The following is a 19,159-nucleotide window of genomic DNA, read 5'->3' as shown; positions in this document are numbered from 1 at the left end:
GAACGGGCTTAGTATAAGTTGGAAAACTTGTGCCCAATCCTTTGTGTATATTTATATGCAATAAAATATGTTTAAATCAAATCAAATCAAAGCATTATTGATTTGTTGATTGTTGATCAAATATACCTCTGTCTTAGATAATTTCACCTTACATTCTACTGTGTTTTTGTGAAGAGCTTTTTTGGCTAGATCATCGGCTTTTTCATTTCCAGATATATTGTGACATGTAATGGATACATATTCAAAATTTACCAAAATTCCCTGTTGTTTTAAGTTTTTAACTAAATTCAACATTGAGTTAATTATATTTGTTCTTTTGCTTTTTGTGGTCTGTATTGATTGTATTGAAGAAAGTTTGTCTGTAAGAATTATCGCTCTGTTTGTGGACATTTTGTAATAAGTCGTATTGTGTTTCTTTGTGACGCCGCGCCGTCCACCAGGGCTTATATGTGAGAGTAAGGTCCTCATATTCTTTCTTGTAGTTAAGGGACCCGTTACTTACATATGAAATCATTTATTTTGAAGGTTATCAAATTTACTTTGATCAGAAAACAATACAACTATTTACTATATACAAACAGCATTCCGTCTTAATTACACGATACACATACATTGATGCCGGTTTTACCTGTACAGCGATAGGACTTAAAAAGTTTCCGTGAACTGAAATTTTGTGCCATTTTCACCTAAAAAATTACACAAATAATTTTCAATTAAAGTTTGTCAAAGTTATGTCAATGTGTTGGGAAGTTACTGTACTTGCTAGTCAGAGGCATACATTTATAATACAATTGTTATATGATGATTATATAATAATTAATATTTTTTGCCCCTATATAACGTATAGTAAAAGAAGTTCACCATGAGCGAGAAATCCGCGATTGCGCGGCGCGTTATGTCTTCAATAGCTGCATATGGTATGTGTTTCTTTGTTTTCTTTTTGAAACTTTATTTAGACTGAAACGCACTAGGGGTCTACCTTCCCTTTCCTGGTCCGTTCGGAGAATCGAACCCCGGACGTCTAGATGAAAGTGTGTTACCCGTTACCTGACCACCCTTTGTGACTTGCTCCATCCGCCACGGCTTTTATGTAGGGCGAAAGATCTCGTTCACATGTAGAGTGGTAGCTAAGGAACCCTTAGATTTGGCCAGAAATGTGTTAGCGGCCTTGTGGATACTCGAGCAGCGGTTTTAATGCATTGGTACAGATATGAAGTATTCTACCATAAAGAACTTTGCCCTAATAACTACATGTATATATTCTTATATAAATGTATATATAATATCTGTACATGAATAGAAACAAAAGCCCTGGCGGCTCCGGTATTGAAAATAACAAGATGCGAGCGCATGGATGCGAAGTCAGTGATATCAAATAATAATAATAAACCCTGGCGGTCCCCGCATTGCAAATAACGGGACGCGAACGCATTGTTGCGATATCGATGATTTCAAATAGTAATAATTTTGTCATTTTAACATATGTTTTCATCAGTTCTGGATAAAGGTATTGATTTTATTCATATATACATAGATAAGGCAGATTTAACAATACGGTAATAGAAATAATAGAAATAAAAGCCCAGACGGTCCCGGTATTGCAAATAACAAGATTTATAATAAATAGTTGTGATATCAATGATTTCTAATACCCATAACTCGGACAATTTCTGATAATTTTGCACAATATTTTGACTATTATATTGATGCTGTTAATACTTTTGCATATAAGACAATCTAAACTTGGCATAGGTGCAAATAAAGGCCCGGACGGTACCAGGCGGTGCCGGACTGTGTCGGCAATACCAGGCGGTACCGGGCAGTCAAATGCGGTGCCGGGCTGTAGTTATGTTGACGGAGTTGGCTGAAGAAACAGTAAACAGATTTCGGCCCACAGAAATCAGCGATGTCCGTGGAAGCTCACGGCACAATTCCTGATTTGATCAGTAGCAGCGTTTCATTCGACTTAGGTAAAGTTATAGATATCACGACACTCTTCTACAATAACATTCCAACCACTGGGATGATCCGGATGGTCTTTGATTTATGATAAAATTTAGCGATGAATATTTGTATTATATAATGAAATGATAACAAAACGCAACTTCTTGAATTGTAAAATATTTTGTATTGATTATACATAGTCGTATGAACATAATATGAATGTTAGGTCACCTTACGTAATCCCCAGGGACCTGTATATCCAACAGAAACACAAGCTAAAATCTCGTCCACTATGCATCATGCAAAATATAGGAAAGTTGTTCCTTTGAGATAATCGGAACGACGTTTGGAGCTCCTAAAAACTGAAATGTTTGATATTTTCACTTAAAGCGCTATTTGAATGCCATGTTTACCAGTAAAACTTGTTTTTATTACCTTTAAATAACATCAGGTTCATTATGCTTGCCCATATACGTGGCAGGAGATTAACAACAGTCGAAACCGCACAAAATACCATCGGTAATGGAAACCACTGAATTTTCCCACATACTCAGAGAAATAGACTGTGGGAGGCAGATTTACGCCACATAGCCAGTAGTTGGTTTACCTCTGACATCACAACATCGAGCACATCATATGTGATGGTTAATCATTGGACATGTGCCGAGACGTTTCCCTACGAGACAAAAAAAGTACACCTGTCATAATGGCTTGCTTTGAAAAATAAAAGAAAGTGTACTTTTTGTACATTTTTTAAAATGTACAAATACGTATGTACTAAACGCAGCAATTAAGTATACTTTGGTGTCCTTTTTTTGGCCACTACTCGGTAAAATATCTGAATTGGATTGTTAATTTGTCAATGTAAAGGGATTGTGCATTTTTGCCCATGTGGCCTTGATAACTGTGGATTTGGAACCTGTTGTTTGTTGGTAAGAAAAAAAAGTCAAGTGGTATTATGATGACACAGCTTGTGAACTACCACATATAGCAGAAAGACAGAATGTCGGTAACTCCAACAAAAGAAACATGAGTGATCAAATTTAGGTGGTGTAGTTGTATTTTGTAGTGATTTTGGGCTGTGTGGACCCTGATAGTTCAAACTCTAATTTATTTTTCGCAAGCATAATTTTATCATAATTGGAACAGGTTCAACAATATCTAATTACTGTTTTTTTAAACTAGCAGACCAAACGTTTGCGGTAAGTATCAAAATCTGATATACCTTTAGGAACCAACATAGCTCCTATCATAATGGCGGGAAATGCTTTGCCATATTATTAACAGATAAAAAAAAAGTTAATTGGCCTCTTCCTTTGCAGATACTGGAGATGTTGGAGGAACCAAATTCTACACAAGTGTATGTATTACATTATTTGTTCAAACAATTTAGTTTTTCAGCTGTATGTATTAAAGTAATATTTCATGAGGAGTCACAAGGCAAGTGTGATGGTGAGTTTACTATTAAACACACTTATAATGTGTTTTTATTAGACTTTTAAGGCAAAACCATATTAATTATGCCTGTACTAAAAAATTCCCGTACTTTTCTAAATATATCTGTTCATTACAATATGCCCATACCCAAATTACACTGCCTGACATGTGTTGCCTTTAAAAAAGAATTGCGGCACTTCATTTGTTTATAATTCCTCATTCCATAGTCATTTACTTACCCTTTAACCTTTATAACCAGTATTGCTTATCTAAGGTGACCTTCAAGGTGGGTAGGTCTCTTTTTACATAATTGACATCAGATTTGACCTTGAAAATGGCTTAAATATAAGTTCATTCTTTATACACCATTTTTTATCTCTGTATATATATGATATTACATTTAGATCTAAATCTGTTAAGTACACTTTAATTTCTTGTGTTTTATTTTAACAGGGAATGATATATCCACTTGTACCACATAAATCCTTCCTGAGAAATGCAGTGGCACAAATCAGTAATGTGATGAGGATTAAAGCAGTAAGTTATCAACCAGCACAGATAACTTTGATCTGATGAGGATTATCTTACTATTCAATCATTTTACTCTACCAACATAGTTATTGTTTATATATAATTATAAGCGGCTGGGACTGTGACACTGATACAATAAGAAGTTAGTTGTCAACCACAAAGTACTGATAGTAAAATGTAATGATGATTAGATTGATTAGCTGTCCATTTAGTTTTCAACCAGAGAATGCTGCAAGTGTAATGTGATGAGGATTAAGGAGGTTAGTTGTCAACCAGAGAGAACTTCATAGTGAAATGTAAAGTATCCTTGGTGCATAGGATGTGATGAGCCATTCACCGTTAAACATTTTTTATTGGACTGCAATGACCTGTCCCCACGAGAACATTTTTATTGTAATAATACATGTCTAAGTCCCTTTTTGAAACTGTTGAGATTTGTGAAATTCTACTTTACCTGAAAGATGTTGGTCTATATAATAGACTATGAAATATCATTTTAATCTTTTGTGTTAATATACCAATTTAAGATTTTTAGCATTTGTCTTTTACCTTTTGGTTTGTTTAATGTTATTTCTTTTCGGATCGCTGTGTGTTTTACCATTTGATGGCCCCAATGACCTTTTTTGTGTTCACGGGCCGTTAAGAATGTAATAATAACAATGATAATAATTTAATGTAAAGAGGGTTAAACAGTTTAGTTATCAACCAGAGTACTGATAGTGTAAGCATATAGTTGTCAACTAAAAAGTACTGATAATGTGATGAGGATTAAGGAGGTTAGTTGTCAACCAGAGAGAACTTAATAGTGTAATGTGATGAGAATTAAGGAAGTTAGTTGTCAACCAGAGAATACTGATAGTGTAATGTGATGAGGATTAAGGAAGTTAGTTGTCAACCAGAGAATACTGATAGTGTAATGTGATGAGGATTAAGGAGGTTAGTTGTCAACCAGAGAGAACTTAATAGTGTAATGTGATGAGGATTAAGGAGGTTAGTTGTCAACCAGAGAGAATACTGATAGTGTAATGTGATGAGGATTAAGGAAGTTAGTTGTCAACCAGAGAGAACTTAATAGTGTAATGTGATGAGGATTAAGGAGGTTAGTTGTCAACCAGAGAGAAGGATTAAGGAGGTTAGTTGTCTGATAATGTGATGAAGATTAAGGAGGTTAGTTGTCAACCAGAGAGAACTTAATAGTGTAATGTGATGAGGATTAAGGAGGTTAGTTGTCAACCAGAGAGAATACTGATAGTGTAATGTGATGAGGATTAAGGAAGTTAGTTGTCAACCAGAGAGAATACTGATAGTGTAATGTGATGAGGATTAAGGAGGTTAGTTGTCAACCAGAGAGAATACTGATAGTGTAATGTGATGAGGATTAAGGAGGTTAGTTGTCAACCAGAGAGAACTTAATAGTGTAATGTGATGAGGATTAAGGAGGTTAGTTGTCAACCAGAGAGAACTTAATAGTGTAATGTGATGAGGATTAAGGAGGTTAGTTGTCAACCAGAGAGAATACTGATAGTGTAATGTGATGAGGATTAAGGAAGTTAGTTGTCAACCAGAGAGAACTTAATAGTGTAATGTGATGAGGATTAAGGAGGTTAGTTGTCAACCAGAGAGAATACTGATAGTGTAATGTGATGAGGATTAAGGAGGTTAGAGAGAATACTGATAGTTGTTAGTTGTCAACCAGAGAGAATACTGATAGTGTAATGTGATGAGGATTAAGGAAGTTAGTTGTCAACCAGAGAGAACTTAATAGTGTAATGTGATGAGGATTAAGGAGGTTAGTTGTCAACCAGAGAGAATACTGATAGTGTAATGTGATGAGGATTAAGGAGGTTAGTTGTCAACCAGAGAGAACTTAATAGTGTAATGTGATGAGGATTAAGGAGGTTAGTTGTCAACCAGAGAGAATACTGATAGTGTAATGTGATGAGAATTAAGGAAGTTAGTTGTCAACCAGAGAATACTGATAGTGTAATGTGATGAGAATTAAGGAAGTTAGTTGTCAACCAGAGAATACTGATAGTGTAATGTGATGAGAATTAAGGAAGTTAGTTGTCAACCAGAGAATACTGATAGTGTAATGTGATGAGAATTAAGGAAGTTAGTTGTCAACCAGAGAATACTGATAGTGTAATGTGATGAGGATTAAGGAGGTTAGTTGTCAACCAGAGAGAATACTGATAGTGTAATGTGATGAGAATTAAGGAGGTTAGTTGTCAGCAAGAGAGAGCAGGTAGTGTAAGCAGTAGCAGTTAATGGTGACATTAAAACTAAGTGGTCTCTTTTTGTTGCTATTTTTATAAAGCTGAGATGATTAAATATTTAGGCACAAAAACTGACTGAAAGTCCTTATGTATATTTTATACTTGTATTCATTCTTCCAAGCTGATATAATTAATTTCCGCTTTGTTTTCTAGACAACCTGTACTTTTATCTCTATTTACTTATTATTTTAATTCCCTTTATTCAATAGTCAAGGAAAATTTTACTTGTGCTTGGACTGAATGTGCTGGGATCTTTGCTACTGTTGATATGGTGTCATGGATCCGACAGTATGGGTAAGAGATGAACTCTCATTTATTATTTTATATTATTACAACAAAGTCATGTACTTGCATTCCTGTCAACCAAGTAATGATGTTCAGATAGTGTGGCATGTTAAGCCCTGATTTGACCTAAATGAAGCTATTAGAAAAAAGACAAGAGAATTTTTGTTTTTCTATTCAAGCAAATTGGGAAAACTTGCTTATACTGAGTTAAGTATCTTTTATACAAAATACATTTCATTGATTCTATACGAAGTCATGACTTAAATTGTTGTATCTGTTGTCTGTCAACAAATCATTTTGTACAGTTGTGGGATAGCACAACATTACATAATTAATTTAAAATCCTACTCCACATGTAGGAATGATTGGAGTTTGCTAAAATTTGGTCTGTAACATGACAGTTTTTACAGCCATTTCTTCTTCTCATGGATTTTTCCCAAAAAATAAATTTTATGGTTGTCATGATTACAGAACAGAACTGCTGAGTGATACAGGCCCTATTGACCTCTTTTTGAAGTATCTGGTTATTACATTTTATAATGTTTTATGTATATTATTTGACATGACTTTGTTTCAGCTCTAACTGCCTACACATATCTCACCCTGTATGACATATTCACGTAAGTAGCATAGTCACTTATATTATTCAACCAAGTCACTAAACACATGTTGTTGTGTAATGCCCCATAACGAAACTTGGTCAAATGCTATAATTGTCAAAGCTTATCATTGAAATTGATTAGAATTAAATTTGACACCTCAGGTATTTTCATAAATGGAGGCATCTGATTGGTCAAAATTAATATATTGTCCAATGATGCTGAAAATTGACATACAATTTATAAGTTAGAATTTGATGAATGGTAATTACAATGGTTCATTTTTCCAAAACATTATGTGTCATTTGGTTGCCATGGTGACCAAATCAGACCTTTAATAGGAGGGATCTTGTCTAGATTTCTTCTAAACTTGGAAACCTATTTAAATGAAACTTTGATTTACATAATTATTGATCATATTTTCATGTAAGTGTGTTTTTTATGATTTGTAGGGTTTTAATCTGTCTTTTGAGCATTTGGGTCCAGATGCAGAAACCAAATCCAGCATACTCTTTTGGGTAAGTTTTGATGAGTTTTTAACATTGCTTATATTACATGTGAATAAGAAAATTTGTGAGTGCATTTTAATGGATTCGTAGTCACATGAGTCAGATATTTTATTAAAAAATGTACTTCACATGGCATGTCATACCTAACTCTGGATTCTAAAGATATCTGTAATGATCAAGGAAATGTGTGTAATTTGTCAGAAGCAGAGATGTTGAAATACAATGCAGTACATTCCACGTACATAATTAGATGCTATTAGAGAATGACATGTTAAGAATTAAAGCTGTACTGTATAAAAGAACTTTCTGCTTTTTGGGAACATCAGAATGTGCATTTATATTTCCCCAAGTAAAACAGTATGTCAAATATATCTTTCAATCATCTAAGGAAATATTGCTGTATTTTAAGGTCACCTGAGACAATGTCAGGGTGACCTGTTGCGAAATTTTACAAAAACCTTCCATGACTCAAGGCACACCAAAATTGTAAATTTTATGGTCCCTAACCACTAGGGGCCTGAGGGGTGGGGCCAGAAAGGGTCAAATTGATTGAAACTTCAAATCCCAGGTATAGTAGAATCAAGTACTCATCATGGATGGAAAGGCTTTGTAAATTTCATGGCTCCATGGGTCTCACATTTCCCCTGGGAAAACTAATCTAGCATATAGCAGTCATATTGTTTTCTTTTACATAATGTTGAAAAAGATTGGAATTGTTATTTGTGATGTGTGATTTTAACTGCATGTGTATTTTTTTAATTGTCTCTTTAATCCTTAATCACCAATCAGGTATGAAAGATTTGAGGTGCTAGCAGTATTTGCCTCTACGATGTTAGCCCAACTTGGAGCCCTGTTTGTTATCAAAGAAAGGTATAGTGGCTTATGGTATTGTTTTATTCTGACAGCTGTGACAGTTTTGTTCTCACCACAAGTGTAATAACACCTTAAGAAGGCTTTGATTGGCTAATAAGGTTCCCATGATTTCAATTGTGATGTCCATAATCATTGTATATAACACTTAATATATGCATGTGTAAAGTTTTGCCAGGACATACATGTATTGTGGTATGGCATTGTCCACCCATTCATTGAGTTATCCTTTAGAATTTTTGTTTGTCCGAAGATCCTCTGCCGCAATTTTCAGCTGGCCTTTTTCATGCTTGGTAGGCTTAATCACCATAACATGAAGTTGTGTTTTCCAGAACTGCAGTTAGATTCTGCTGTATTTGGAAGAGTAACTGCCCTTTTTGTTGTTTTCATAATCACAACATTGTCAGCAGATTGTCCTCATTCTTTTACCAATATCTCTCAATATCTCAATATCAACTTTGTGTGCTTTAGAACCATTAAACCATTTCTCCTCATGGCATTTTTATGTTGCAATATTAAAAAGGGTCATTGTCTTTTGGATTTTTTTCATTTTTTTTGTATTGTCCAGATATTTCCTCTACCAGTTTTTAAGAGGGTTTAAAACAATAAAATGAGATTTTGCTCTTGTAGCCAGCATTTTGATTCAACAATATTTTCAAAAAGTTATTGGGTTTTGTCATTTTCAGTATTTAAATTCAGGAATTTCATTTTTTTAACCCATGTGTTTGAGACTTTGTTATTGCTATCGTGCATTATCCGTCGTTGTGTGCCGTCCATAAACTTTTGCTTTAAAACACTACTCCTGCTTAACCTGTAGGCAGATTTTAACCAAATTTGGTCTGAAACATCATTGGGGTGAAGGATCATTCCTTAAATTCAGAAATTTGATTCGACCCTTGGGACCTGGGATGGGGCTTCAAAACTGTAATTAGACAATACTTTGCTTCAAAAGGCTACTTTTCCTAAATGCTTGGATGGATTTCATTCAAATTTTGTCTGTAACATTAGGGGTTGGCAAATAATTCTAAAATTCATAAAGTTGATTTGACCATTAGGGACTTGTGGGTGGGGTCCCAAAAGGGCAAATAAGACAATACTTTGCTTCAAAACACTACTTCTTAATGCTTGGGCAGATTTCAACCAAATTGGGTGTAAAGCATTATTGTAGGTGCAGGTTATCATTTCTTAAATTTAGAAAGTTGATTCGATTTCTAGGGATTTTGGTGCAAGGCCCCAAAAGGGGAAATTCGACAAAAGTTTGCTTCAAAATGCTACTTTTTCTCAATGCTTAAATTGATTCCAACCAAATTTGGTTCAAAACATCATTGAGAGTGAGAAATCATTTCATAAATTCAGAAAGTTGATGCAACCTCTTAAGACAGGGACGGGGCTTCAAAGGGAGAAGTTAGTCAATATTTTGCTTCAAAATGCTTTTCTTTCCTAATGTTTGAATGGATTTATACCAAATGTAGTCTGAAATATCATCAAGTTTTTACTAAAATTCGCTACTAGTCATGTACAACTTTATGGATTCTGACCAAATTTAGTCAGAAGCATCCAGGAAGGATAGGGAAACAAGTTCATATATATGATTGGTTTTGGCTCCCTGAGGTCTGAGAGGTCCCAGAAGGGGGAACATTAGTAAAACGTTTTAATTTCCCCACCTGAAGGAATGATTAGATTTTGTCCAAAGGATTTGGTAGGCTAAGAGCTTTTGTTGGCCCCTAAATATCAGCATTGTACAAAGTGAATAAGAATAAAACAAAACATAAAATATGAAGACGTGTATTTTCGTTTAAAATCTATATATTGATTGATAATCTCCTGATAAAAAATTCTGAGAAAAAATGAAATAGCATTTACCTACAATGCAGGTCATCAATGTCGCTGTATAGAGTCAAGTATTTGAAGCTGTTTTTTGTGGAAATGGGTTAATATTGATTGGATATGCGCACTTTGAATGCCAGTGGTGTACATGTTCTGTTTTTCATAAACACTGAATACTTGCTGAGCGACGGAGGCACATTGGGCATTTTGTTTCAACAGTAAAATAGTGGAAAGTGACATCACTGGTAATGATTATAATAACCTGCAGCTTTTGTCTTTAGGTCTTGAGATTAAGTCAAATTACATAATCATGACCTCATAGTTATCGTTAATTGTTAATTTAAAAGAGTTACTTGAATGAGATCTATGTGTTATATATTACAGCATAGAAAGATTGATCCAACAGCCAGATATTCACACGTAAGTCTTTTTTTTTCTGTAACACATTAATCAATTCTAGAAGGAACACTGTGTACATAGTTAACTCCGTTCATTATAGGATTAACTCCTGTATACTATGGTGGTAACTCCAGTGTACTATGGTGGTAACTCCAGTGTACTGTGGTGGTAACTCCAGTGTACTGTGGTGGTAACTCCAGTATACTGTGGTGGTAACTCCAGTGTACTATGGTGGTAACTCCAGTATACTGTGGTGGTAACTCCAATGTACTATGGTGGTAACTCCAGTATACTGTGGTGGTAACTCCAGTGTACTGTGGTGGTAACTCCAGTATACTGTGGTGGTAACTCCAGTATACTGTGGTGGTAACTCCAGTATACTGTGGTGGTAACTCCAGTGTACTGTGGTGGTAACTCTAGCGCACTGTAGTGTTATCTCCAGTTGATAGAGTGCGTGTTGAAAATTTCAATCAATGTGGGAGAAGCTAAAATAGTGTATAACATATGATAAGTAGGGAAAAAGTACACTGTGTTTCGTACTATTTGTCAAAATATCCAAAGTTAGAATTTTGTACAAAAAATGTACAGTAAAAAAATTCTAAATCCTTCAACAGAAGGGAAAAAGTACAATTATGTTCATGTGCAATTTTGTGAAGTTAACAAGTTAAAGTTATTGGTATAAAAAACAATTAAAAAGGCAGATTTTACTACAAAAAAAATACATCAAGTTATTTCAGAATTGAGATTTAGTACAAAAATATTAACCAGTCAAAAACTAGTTGAAAAGAGTGTGGGGGGGGGGGTACCTTTAAAAAAAGTACACATTGGTATGTACTTAAAGCAGCATTAAAGTATACATTTTTTGCTAGAGGGGTAAATAAACATTTCTTTGAAGAACCTCTGAAGAGGTAAAAATCTATATGTACTTCTATACTCTGTTTAGAATTTTGTTTGTACACTAGAGTTGATATGGTGTAAACCACGGTACACTGTGATATTCACGTTTCCCATACTATCCAGTGTAATAGGCTAACAACATCACTTTGCTTCCAACTGTAAATGTCTGGCTACATAGAGTTTTCCCTTGTCATTATAATCTGTTACATTTCTTTGACAGTGGACGGCTTTTGGTGGGAACTGTGTTCGCATTCTCGCTGCACATGTTTGTAGCTTACAGTGTGAACAACCGTGCAATGAATCATGTCATCGATGCTTCAAGTTCTAGTTGGCTTCAGGAACATATGACTGACATGAGTGAAAGGTAACAATGACAACCAACAAATCTTAATTACCAAATGTATTTAAACTGTACACAATAAGTAGTTGCAGTTCTCCATATGTGATTGGTTGATTTGAAGTTAAGTCTTGGATGTCAGTTAAAATGATAAACCAAGAGAATTCTTTTCTAACTACACAGATTAAAGTTAATTTCACATGGTATAAACAAGATGAAAGCTGCATGCTAGACATTTTAAAGTACCATCAGAATGTGTATTCTTGTGTATATCTGTAGCTTTGTTTACTTTAGATTCTAGAACTGAATCATTTTAGAAATTTGAAATGATTGATGAAAAACTATGGTTGATCAAAATGGACCTGAAATAGTCTGAAAGCACATGTTCTTGCTGAGCTATCAATTTTGATGAACCTGACATTTCTAGCTCACATTATATGACGATGATGTGAAGTTAGATCAGCAGGATATGAGTTATTGTCTTGGATTGATCTTATAATCAATAAGTGACATCCAAACCACATTAGATAAGTATTTATCAAGGCAGCCCTGTGACAGGTACCTTTCTACAAAATTAACAATGGATGAGAATTAAGTTGTAGACAAACAAATCCAACAAAGTTTGATAGAACAATTCGAGAGTCCATGTAGTTGACAATTATTTTTGGTTAAGGAACAGGACATGTCATGGAGAGTGAGTATGATTACAGGTCATTAGATATGAAAACTATAGTTAGAATTCCTGTAAAATATCCATTCTTAACTCACGTGGCCTGAAGGTGATTGAATATTGCCCAAATTTTGTCTGAAACTTAGGTGAAGGGGAATCAATTTGGTTTAAACATTGGGTCTCGGCCCCTTGGGGCAGGAGGAGTTAGACCCAATCCAATCCAATCCATCTTCTTTGAAGGAATACTTGGATGTTGTCCCAATTGGCCTGAAATATGCTTGAATAAAGGGGAATCAGTTTTGTATAAACAGTGGATATGAGCACCATAGGGGGAAGGGTGGGGCCCAGTAGAGGAAATAGAGCAAGTTTTTTAAAATCATTCCTATCTTGGAACTGAAGACATCCTTGGTGAAGAGAATTTAGTTTTTTTTGCAAACAGTGCATCTAACCCCTTTTAGGTGGAGAGGTAAGCCTGTTACAGGGGAAAAGGAACAAGTATTTTAAATACTTAACCATTAGCTAAAATAAATCAGTTTCAGCAAAGGAAACCAGGTTAGCAATACAGGCTCTTTGGGCCTCTTTTTCCATTACGATGTGATCCTCTAAAAGAAATACAGTCTGGATGACATGGGAAATTTTGCAAAAAATCATTATTGTAATATTGAAATTTGGAATGAAGCATTACCTTGAGACTGCTGGTGTCTTTTTCAGCCTGTGTCATGTTGTCCCTGGTCTCAGTAAGCTGCTGTTGCCCAGGATCAATCCGCTTGCTCTCATCGGCTTCACAGGGGGCCTGGCAATTTGTTTAACTTACATCCTTATAGACACCAAGTAAGTATATCCTACATGTTCTGTTGGACAGTCTCTTTTTTCCCTCATTAGCATTATATATTTCTAGTGAACTAGTTGTCTTTTTAGAGCACCTGACAATGTTAAACACCTGTGAACATATTACTCATTCACAACATGCAGGTGGTCATTCTGGTATTACTATAAACAACAGAAGAAGAATATATTCAATTTGGAAATCCACTTCATATATATCAAAGACTCACATATCATATTCACCGATACATTCAAATAAGAATCTCATTTAAAATTCATTTGCTAAAGAACAATTCGTTTATATTAATTTGACCTAATCAGGAATTGAATGTGAATCTCCTGCTGCATGTGATAGAAAAACATGTTTCTGTGGTAACACCAACAGTAAAAGCTTCGTAAAGGTTAAAAAAAATGTTCCCTTCATCCTACTCCATTTTCCTGGCTTGTAGAACGTAGAAATCATGGCTTCATAGAATATTATTTTTTCCTGTATATAACACAATAAATGAATTAGCATGACACAATACATGAATATGCCCCAGGAAAAATTACCTTACAAAGCTGGTTGGTAAGGTGTGGCAAAAATCGGACAAGTTCACTGAAATCTAAATGAATTTCAGACCCATACAGTATTTAAGATGTTATGGCTACTCTACTGAACAAAATGTTGTTTTGAAAGAGGACTTCCAATAATGAGTTGTTAGATTTCCAATGGTTTGTGTATGTTCCACATATAGATAGACTTTGTACCTGTACATCATGCAAGATAACCACCATGTTGAACATCTACACATTTGTTATAGCCACTGTTATTGATCAGAAAGTCATGTCCAGACTGGATTTCTGCTAATGTGTGTATAATGTGATCCACAGTTGGACCAAATGGAAATTCTGACCTGTGCTGCATTCTTGATGACTGCTTTGCAGCCAGTAACTGTTGTTTTATTTGAGATTGTGGACCTAATTTAATTAGTAAAGTGTTAGTAAGTTATTTGAGTCTTTTCCACAGATTGTACTACTCTGCTGACACGTGGGCTGCCATATCTATTGCTGTCATGATCTGTGGCACTATGTTTCCTATGAGTGCTTACACTGGCAAAATACTTCTACAGGTAAGGCTGTCAAAATACTTCTACAGGTAAGGCTGTCAAAATAGACCTACAGGTAAGGCTGTCAAAATAGACCTACAGGTAAGGTTGTCAAAATAGACCTACAGGTAAGGCTGTCAATATAGACCTACAGGTATGGCTGTCAAAATACTTCTACAGGTACGGCTGTCAAAATACTTCTACAGGTAAGTCTGTCAAAATAGACTTACAGGTAAGGCAGTCAAAATACTTCTACAGGTACGGCTGTCAAAATACTTCTACAGGTAAGGCTCTCAAAATAGACCTACAGGAAAGACTGACAGAATACAACTTCATGTAAGATTGTCTTCTTATTCTTCCAAGTAAGTCTGTCAAAATGTAATAATACATAAGACTACTTCAGTAAGAACTAGTTCATACTCCTATTTAAGGTAAGGCTTGTAAAGGCCTATTTAATGTAAGGCTTGTAAACTCCTACTTAAGATAAGGCTTGAGGGGGAGGGCCCAATAGGGGAAATACACAAAATTCTTTAAAATTCTACTCCTCTTGTTGGGTTGGGATGGAGTTGACCAAATTTGGTCTGCAGCATGTTTGGGTGAAGGGGGGATCAGTTTTGTATAAACGGTAGGTTTCGGACCCTTGGGCCAGGGAGGGTAGGGCCAAATAGGGAAATAGACAAAATTCTTTAAAATCATACTCCTCCGGTAGGGAAGATTGGATTTTGACCCCTTGGGGCAAAGAAGGTGGGGGCCCAACAAGGGAAGTGGAGCAAATTCTTATTTTTAAAAATTCTTCTGTTGGAATAATTCAGCTTTGCCAAATTTGGTCTGAAACATTTTTTTTTAATGTTTTAATGAAACAATTTCAGTAAACAAAACCAGGTGAGTAATTCAGGCCCTATAGGCCTCATGTTATTGACAGAATTAGTAAATACAAATTCTTTTGGCTTTAAGATTATATTCAAGTTCTTGTTTTGAAATATGTTTTATGATGGTTAAAGATCTGGATATGTTGATCATTATACAGACATCTCCTGCACACATTCTTGGTCAGCTGGACAAACTTCTTCGGGAGGCTTCCACTTTGGATGGTGTGTTGGAGTTCAGACATGAACACTTTTGGACTCTTTCCTTTGGCTGTCTAGTAAGTGTACAGAAATTTGGCATTGTGTGATTTATATATGACAGCTGCTGGAAATATGATGCCAATTTTCAATTGTGTATTTCTGAACATCTCTCTAGCCAATGAGTACTAAATATATTTTGAAGAATGATTACTAAGTATTGTTAATGAAATTATCATCATATGGCCAATTTCTCTTTTTATATGCCTTTTTAAGTCAGAGCATTCAATATAGTTACTGGGTTTTTATTGATGATGAGTTGTATAATGAAATACCCTACACTGTCTGTCCGTCCGTCTGTCTGTCCATTAACATTTTCCTTGTAAGCACTCTTTTACCTTTATTTATGTATTATATAAAATGCTGAAAATATTCTATACCAAATTTGCTTCAGTGAATTCTTGTAACATAATTATGTGATTGATTTAAGTTTTGCCTCTTTTGTTGGTAGATATGGACATAGCAAAGGCAGGAACTTTTCAATTCTCTCTTCAATTTCTTTCAAATTTGATATGGTGATATAAGAAGCATTGGACATATCTTCAGGTTTTTCATGTGACCTGTATTTTCAGAGTTAAGCCTCTGCTATTATTTACATAATATTAATCTTGTCTAAGAGATATTCTCTCACAATTTAGACTGATTTCTTTAAAAATTGTTAAGCTTCTTTGCCATGACAAGAAGTTTTTGTGTTTTTCTGACCTGCAGTTTGATTTGACTGTTTAGAAGAGTTCCTGCCCCTTGTTATTTTCATAATGGTTTCTTATTTGGAGATCTTCTCTCACAGTTTCAACCAATATCTTTCAACTTGGTAGCATAATTGCCATGACATGAAGTTTTGTTTTCTTAAATTTATGGCAGTTGGATTCAACTGTATTTTGAAGGTTAACTGCCCCTTTTAAGATTTGTTAATCACCTTCATCATGCATGAAGTGTCCATTAACAATTTAATATTTTCAACTTCATCTCAAAATCTTAAGAACCCATTTAAAGGAAATTTTACAGAAACCTTCTCTGTCCTAAGATAAAACAAAATAGTGAATTACCGGTATATGGTCCCAATCCCATGGGGCATGAGGGGTGGGGCCAAAAGGTTCAAATTAACTCAAATTCAAAATATCTTCCTCTCAAAACCCAGATATGGTAGAATCAAATGCTCTTCATTGATGGAAGGCCTTAAGGTAGTTTACCAAAATTGTGAATTTCATGGCCCCAAGGTCTCATATTTCTCTGTAGAGAGGGGGTCAATTTTGCTATAGTTTATATAGGATAAATAGATTTTTGAGTATTGTTTGAGTATTTTTTTATTTTCATTTTTTGATTTTCATTGGAAATATCTTAAATTATGAATGAAGAATGACAGCTTAATGGTACGAATAGATTGATCCTGACCGACCCCCAGGAGCTTTTAGGCAGGGCCAAAAGGGGTCAGATTGACTCAAATTTCAAAATTTTTCTTCTCAACACCCATGTATGGTTGAATTTAATTTTCTTCTAGACTGGGAGAGTCTTAAAGTGCATTAATTACAAAAATGGCTCTCACATTTCTTCCCGGAGAGGAGGTTAACTTCAGTATAACTGTAAAGGATGACAGTTTTGATGGTATGCCTGTGTTAACACTGGCTTACTATCATTAATGTCACTATTTCCTTTTCATGACACTTGAAAGCTACTTTTCCTTTAACCTTTATTCAATATTGTTTATCCAAAGTGATCTTCAAGGCTGCTAGGCCTTTTATTGTTTTCATAAGTTAATCTTTTCCAAAGATTTCCTATCTCAGTTTTCAACAGATTTCTTTGAAACTTGATAAGCTTGATCACCATTATGTATTTTTTTCTCTCCTGTATGGAATTGTAATTTTATAATACTAGCAAGAGTTACTGCCCTTTGTGCTTTTAAACATTTTTATCTTGTCTAGATATTTCCTCCCTCAGTTTTTGATAATTTGTTTGAAAGATGGCAGGCTTTTAAACCACAATATGAAATTGTGTTGTTGTAAACAGTATGTTTATTTGACCATATTTTAAAAAGTTATTGCTCTTTGTTGTTTTCACATTTTAATCTTGTCCAGAGATTTCTTTCTGCACCCCCCCCACCCCCCCACCCCTCCCCTTCCCTACCCCTTTCATTGAACATCGAAATCAAAATATAACACACTGTTTTCCCTCTTGATATTTGACCCGTTACTACCATTTCCATATCTTTTTCTATGCAATTGATCATGTTTTTTGACATGAAATGGGCATATATTGTTTTATTGGTAGGCATTTAATAATACAGATTTGTTGGTTTCTTCTTACATAGGCTGGATCAGTACAAGTACGTGTCCGTCGTGATGCTGATGAACAGATGGTGCTTGCTCATGTATATAACCGGCTTTCAAACCTAGTGAATCACCTAACTGTCCAAATATTTAAAGACGATTGGACACGGTCAAGTTACAGCTTGTTAGGCAATCAAGGATTCCCTTCAAATTTCTCGACCATTGGACAATCAGGGGGTCCATCCCCAACTGATGATGCATTTCACGTTTCTGGGAAGTTGTCTTCCTCTCCATTGGCTGCTTCACCATTTGACATAACAAATCATGATTATGGTCACTCTCATGATAACAGTGGTCACTCTTACAGCAATTTTCATAACTCAAGTTTTTCAACAACTCCCATCAGAGGATCTAACATTGCATCATCCAGTGGACAGTTCTCCATAAATACAGCAATCTATGGTTCTCACCATACTCATCATTGAACAATTGACAGCATTTAGTTACATCAATTGAACATGGATAACCCCAAATAAAAGGAGGGTATACATACAAAAAGCACCATGTTGTCTGTTGGTCTACAGCTGTCCAAAAAGTTTTGTTCACTACATAACCTTAGCCGTGGTGTGCCTTTTAAAACGCCCTAAGTCATGATATCAGAATCGTAGTGTGCTGGGTTGAAGGACTAATGCAGAGGTCACAGGGGTCAAATGTGTCAAATCTTTCAATGACTAAAAGACTTTATGGAATGATAGCGGGTCAGTAGGATACAGCGATTAAAAAATAAATAAATTTCATCAAATGGATGACATTTCAGGGTCGTAGAGTTTAGATGTGTTAATATTTTTGAGCAACTTCTAGAAAATCACAAAGCCCGATATTGATTCAGTAGCAAGCTGGCATGAAGAGCAACTAATTTGCTCAATTCTACAACTTCTTTTATTCACTTCGTAGTCACAGAGAACAAATATATTGATATCTTATAACATATTCTCAATCACTAAGTGGCCAAGATAAGTTATGTTTGGCCTGCACAATGCAGGGACGAAGGGCTACCAAATACAGCTTGAACATCTTTCGTCATCTGGTGTCAACTTTTTACTTTAAAAAAATTCTTCACAATATTTGGCTGGCATGTTCCTAGAATGAAGGCTGACAAAGTTTGAAAAAGGAAATGACCTTGACGTATATTCAAAGTCACAGGGGTTAAATTTGTTAAAACCTTTAAACAACCTATTCCCATGAACTAATGATATTTGGCTGGTATGTTCTTAGGA

At 35.1% G+C, this 19,159-nt stretch overlaps 1 protein-coding gene across 1 annotated transcript; it reads left to right on the top strand.

Moving 5' to 3' along the window:
- Nucleotides 1-1,883: 1,883 nt before the first annotated feature.
- LOC132556678 (zinc transporter 6-like) lies at nt 1,884-18,942 on the top strand. The gene is made up of 13 exons (XM_060221112.1): nt 1,884-1,970; nt 3,267-3,304; nt 3,835-3,918; nt 6,398-6,482; nt 7,051-7,093; nt 7,525-7,590; nt 8,371-8,451; nt 10,663-10,698; nt 11,795-11,938; nt 13,293-13,412; nt 14,416-14,518; nt 15,522-15,638; nt 17,924-18,942. The coding sequence occupies exons 1-13, from the start codon at nt 1,907-1,909 to the stop codon at nt 18,365-18,367; spliced, it is 1,425 nt and encodes a 474-aa protein (XP_060077095.1). The 5' UTR covers nt 1,884-1,906; the 3' UTR covers nt 18,368-18,942.
- Nucleotides 18,943-19,159: the final 217 nt, after the last annotated feature.

This window comes from Ylistrum balloti, unplaced genomic scaffold (genome assembly GCF_031769215.1).
Source record: "Ylistrum balloti isolate Yb309-2 unplaced genomic scaffold, AGI_CSIRO_Ybal_v1 Utg370584, whole genome shotgun sequence".
In the NCBI taxonomy this organism is placed as follows: domain Eukaryota; kingdom Metazoa; phylum Mollusca; class Bivalvia; order Pectinida; family Pectinidae; genus Ylistrum; species Ylistrum balloti.
The sequence above is the reverse complement of the archived record's forward strand: the minus strand, read 5'-3'. Positions and strand labels throughout refer to the sequence as shown.